This window comes from Notothenia rossii (genome assembly GCF_949606895.1).
Source record: "Notothenia rossii genome assembly, contig: scaffold_64, whole genome shotgun sequence".
In the NCBI taxonomy this organism is placed as follows: Eukaryota; Metazoa; Chordata; class Actinopteri; order Perciformes; family Nototheniidae; genus Notothenia; species Notothenia rossii.
The window spans coordinates 70582-75581 of NW_027639736.1; the positions used below are offsets into that span (position 1 = coordinate 70582).

Genomic DNA, 5000 nt, shown 5'->3' on the forward strand with positions numbered 1-5000 from the left:
CTCCCTCACCGAGAGGAGAGGAGGAAATGCTGCCCCACAATGCCTTGCAGCCGCAGCATTTGCCGTCACACAACAGTCGGCCGTTCACGGACACAAACGATTATGACGGAGAAATGATATCATGAAAGTTACGGTGCTTATTAAGCATTTTAAAACGTATGTGGTAAGTTGCCAAAGTGCTTTGTTTTGAACGTTCATCAGTATTATAATCAAAGAGAGAAATATGAACGTTAGTTTTTACTGAAATGATCAAATAAAGTCCACATTTCACTGAGCTGTGTGGGGTTTGTTCAACTTTTAAAAGATGTTTGAATGATGTACACAGTGATAGGTGTTAAGCACTAACGTTAATAATAAATACATTTGTATTGATTTTAAGATCTTTTCATCAATCATACGTATTGGGATCATTTGTATTAATGTGGACCGGAGGGAGAGGGTGACGAGCAGAGGTTACTTCTTACTTCTTCCTTCTCTCTGTCTATACCATACTATATACTATATATAAATGTCTTTCTTTTTGGTGTCTATATACGCCGGGATCCGGAGTCATGGAGGATCCTGCGGTCGTGTTTCATGGATTGCGAGTCCTGGATCTTGAGTCGTGGCTGTGGTCCTGGATCATAAGTCCTGGATGGATATCCTCATGGATTCATCTTCTTATTATACACACATGCATTTCCAAACATTTGGTCTACCTATGTTGCAAATGTATTATCTTTTCAATTTACACACGGCATCTATTGCACGTCTGTCCGTCCTGGGAGAGGGATCCCTCCTCTGTTGCTCTCCCTGAGGTTTCTCCCATGTTCCCCTTTAAACTGTGGGGTTTCTCTGGAAGTTTTTCCTTGTACGATGTGAGGGTCTAAGGACAGAGGGTCTAAGGACAGAGGGTCTAAGGACAGAGGGTGTCGTATGGTCATACTGATATTCTGTACAAACTGTGAAGTCCACTGAGACAAATGTAACATTTGTGATATTGGGCTATATAAATAAACATTGATTGAAGTTTCACTTTCATTTTTTATTTCAATTCCAGCTTTGGTCATGAAGAATATGTTTCTCTGTTGTTCATAAAGCATAAAGCAACAGCATCAGAGCACGGTGCAGAGTCTCTAGATGAGTCCCTCCTTCTTATTAAACATCCATGTTGTAGTCCTCTGTATAGAAAACTGTAGTTTCCATAGTTTCTCCACAGCAGCAGACGCATGACGTCCCCTGGCGCATCATAAACACGTCGGATAGTGAAAGTGCATTTGATTCTCTAAAGCACCGCAGTCTCTTCTCCTAAGTCCTTTTGAATTCTCCTATCCACTATCCCTTAACCCCGTGAACTTTCACTTAGAGGTCAAGGAATAGGAGATAGTGTTAGACGATAGGAGCTGATTTTTGGACTATTGGACTGCAGCCCAGGGTTACTCTCAGGGGGGTTGTGGTTTATTAAAGGTCCATTAGAAGACCAGCAGTGACCTGCAGGGGGCGCTAAGCAGAGAGTGTAGGTAACTCTCCACATCCTCAACCTGTTTCCAACACACACCTGGATGCTCTCTCACACACACACACACACACACACACACACACACACACACACACACACACACACACACACACACACACACACACACACACACACACACACACACACACACACACACACACACACACACACACACACACACACACACACACACACACACACACACACACACACACACACACACACACACACACACACACACACACACACACACACACACACACACACGAAAGCTCACACACCCTCAACTCTGCAGATACTAGAGGAGTACACTGTACTGCAACTATACTCCATCCATCAGACGCTACACCACAGAGGACTGCAGGGAACCACAGACAGAACCACAGACAGAACCACAGACAGAACCACAGACAGAACCAGAGACAGAACCACAGACAGAACCAGAACCAGTGGCACCCTGCAGTGGGAACACTCAGGTGCAGGTAGCAGCTCTCAGGCGAGCGGGGGGTTTAACCTTGTCCTGTCAGCGGCTGATAATCTGCAGCGAGGTGGAAATCAGATCCTGACAGATTATGGACTTAGAGCCGGGCCGGCACGTTGACCTGCTGCACGGTGACTTCTACCTCCTTGATCCCCCGTTATCCTGCACCGACCCCGTTAACCAATCAGAGCACTGACCCCGTTAACCAATCAGAGCACTGACCCCGTTAACCAATCAGAGCATAGAGTCCACAGCAACTAGAGGTTTCTGGAAATCAGAAATCAAGGGTAACCTGAAGAGTCTCTGTGGACAAAAAGTGAAGACCCTTACTGCCCCCCCCCCCCCCCCCCCCACATGAAACCCCCTCAGGTATAGACTCACTCTTTCACCAGCTCGTTGCCCATGGACCCTTACTGCCCCCCCCCCCCACATGAAACCCCCTCTGGTGTAGACTCACTCTTTCACCAGCTCGTTGCTCATGGACCCTTACTGCCCCCCCTCCCCCCACATGAAACCCCCTCAGGTGTAGACTCACTCTTTAAACAGCTCGTTGCTCAGGGACCCTTACTGACCCCCCCACATGAAACCCCTTCAGGTGTAGACTCACTCTTTCACCAGCTTGTTGCCCATGGACCCTTACTGCCCCCCCCCCACATGAAACCCCCCAGGTGTAGAATCACTCTTTCACCAGCTCGTTGCTCAGGGACCCTTACTGCCCCCCCCCACAGGAAACCCCCCAGGTGTAGACTCACTCTTTCACCAGCTCGTTGCTCATGGACCCTTACTGCCCCCCCCCACATGAAACCCCCCAGGTGTAGACTCACTCTTTCACCAGCTCGTTGCTAATTGACCCTTACTGCCCCCCCCCAACATGAAACCCCCTCAGGTGTAGACTCACTCTTTCACCAGGTCGTTACCCATGGACCCTTACTGCCCCCCCCACATGAAACTCCCTCAGTTTTAGACTCACTCTTTCACCAGCTCGTTGCTCATGGACCCTTACTGCCCCCCCCCCCCACATGAAACCCCCTCAGGTGTAGACTCACTCTTTCACCAGCTCGTTGCCCATGGACCCTTACTGCCCCCCCCTTACATGAAACCCCCCAGGTGTAGACTCACTCTTTCACCAGCTCGTTGCTCGTGGACCCTGACTGCCTCCCCCCCCCCACATGAAACCCCCTCAGGTGTAGACTCACTCTTTCACCAGCTCGTTGCCCATGGACCCTTACTGCCCCCCCCCACATGAAACCCCCCAGGTGTAGACTCACTCTTTCACCAGCTCGTTGCTCATGGACCCTTACTGCCCCCCCCCTACATGAAACCCCCTCAGGTGTAGACTCACTCTTTCACCAGCTCGTTGCCCAGGGACCCTTACTGCCCCCCCCCACAGGAAACCCCCCAGGTTTAGACTCACTCTTTCACCGGCTCGTTGCCCATTGACCCTTACTAACCCCCCCCCACATGAAACCCCCCCAGGTGTAGACTCACTCTTTCACCAGCTCGTTGCCCAGGGACCCTTACTGCCCCCCCCCACAGGAAACCCCCCAGGTTTAGACTCACTCTTTCACCGGCTCGTTGCCCATTGACCCTTACTAACCCCCCCCCACATGAAACCCCCCCAGGTGTAGACTCACTCTTTCACCAGCTCGTTGCTCATGGACCCTTACTGCCCCCCCCCACATGAAACCCCCCAGGTGTAGACTCAGTCTTTCACCAGCTCGTTGCCGATGGACCCTTACTGCCCCCCCCCACATGAAACCCCCCAGGTGTAGACTCACTCTTTCACCAGCTCGTTGCCGATGGACCCTTACTGCCCCCCCCCCACATGAAACCCCCCAGGTGTAGACTCACTCTTTCACCTGCCCCCCCCCCCACAGGAAAACCCCCAGGCGTAGACTCACTCTTTCACCAGCTCGTTGCTCATGGACCCTTACTGCCCCCCCCCACATGAAACCCCCCAGGTGTAGACTCACTCTTTCACCAGCTTGTTGCCCATGGACCCTTACTGCCCCCCCCCCACATGAAACCCCCCAGGTGTAGACTCACTCTTTCACCTGCCCCCCCCCACATGAAACCCCCCAGGTGTAGACTCACTCTTTCACCAGCTCGTTGCTCATGGACCCTTACTGCCCCCCCCCCACATGAAACCCCCCAGGTGTAGACTCACTCTTTCACCAGCTTGTTGCCCATGGACCCTTACTGCCCCCCCCCACATGAAACCCCCCAGGTGTAGACTCACTCTTTCACCTCCCCCCCCCACATGAAACCCCCCATGTGTAGACTCACCCTTTCACCAGCTCGTTGCCCATGGGTCCTTACTGCCCCCCCCCCACATGAAACCCCCCAGGTGTAGACTCACTCTTTCACCAGCTCGTTGCTCATGGACCCTTACTGCCCCCCCCCACATGAAACCCCCCAGGTGTAGACTCACTCTTTCACCAGCTCGTTGCCCATGGACCCTTACTGCCCCCCCCACATGAAACCCCCCAGGTGTAGACTCACTCTTTCACCAGCTCGTTGCTCATGGACCCTTACTGCCCCCCCCACATGAAACCCCCCAGGTGTAGACTCACTCTTTCACCAGCTCGTTGCTCATGGACCCTTACTGCCCCCCCCACATGAAACCCCCCAGGTGTAGACTCACTCTTTCACCAGCTCGTTGCCCATGTCCAGGTAGCGGTTGCTGATCCACTGCACCTCGAACCAGTCCCTGAAGTTGTTGTTCCCGCAGCAGCGGAACTGGATCTGCGTGAGGTCGAGCGTCCTCTTCATGAAGCAGCGGCCGGGCGTGTCCGTGTCCTTGTAGAAGCGGATGCTGTTCTTCAGGCCCTCGGCCAGCGTCAGGTACACGGAGAACTGCATGAGGAAGCAGAGCAGCGCCGTGAGCAGCATGAGCACGTTGAAGCCGCAGCACAGCAGCAGGTAGGGCTTCAGCATGGGCTTCCACTTGGCGAACTTGACGGGGTCCAGCGAGTCGTGGCACACTTTGCCCCCGAAGGCGCTGACCCCGCCGGCCAGCAG

The 5000-nt window shown here is 52.8% G+C and overlaps 1 protein-coding gene across 1 annotated transcript in view; it reads right to left on the reverse strand.

The window, feature by feature from the left end:
• prph2b (peripherin 2b (retinal degeneration, slow)) overlaps window positions 1-5000 on the reverse strand; it is a gene marked incomplete at its 5' end in the record, with an annotated part of 29993 nt that overhangs the window by 24789 nt on the left and 204 nt on the right. Inside the window, one exon of the mRNA XM_079695725.1 lies at window positions 4624-5000. This exon is cut by the window's right edge and continues 204 nt beyond it. Coding sequence (XP_079551851.1) covers window positions 4624-5000 — 377 coding nt within the window. The remainder of the gene's footprint in view (window positions 1-4623) is intronic.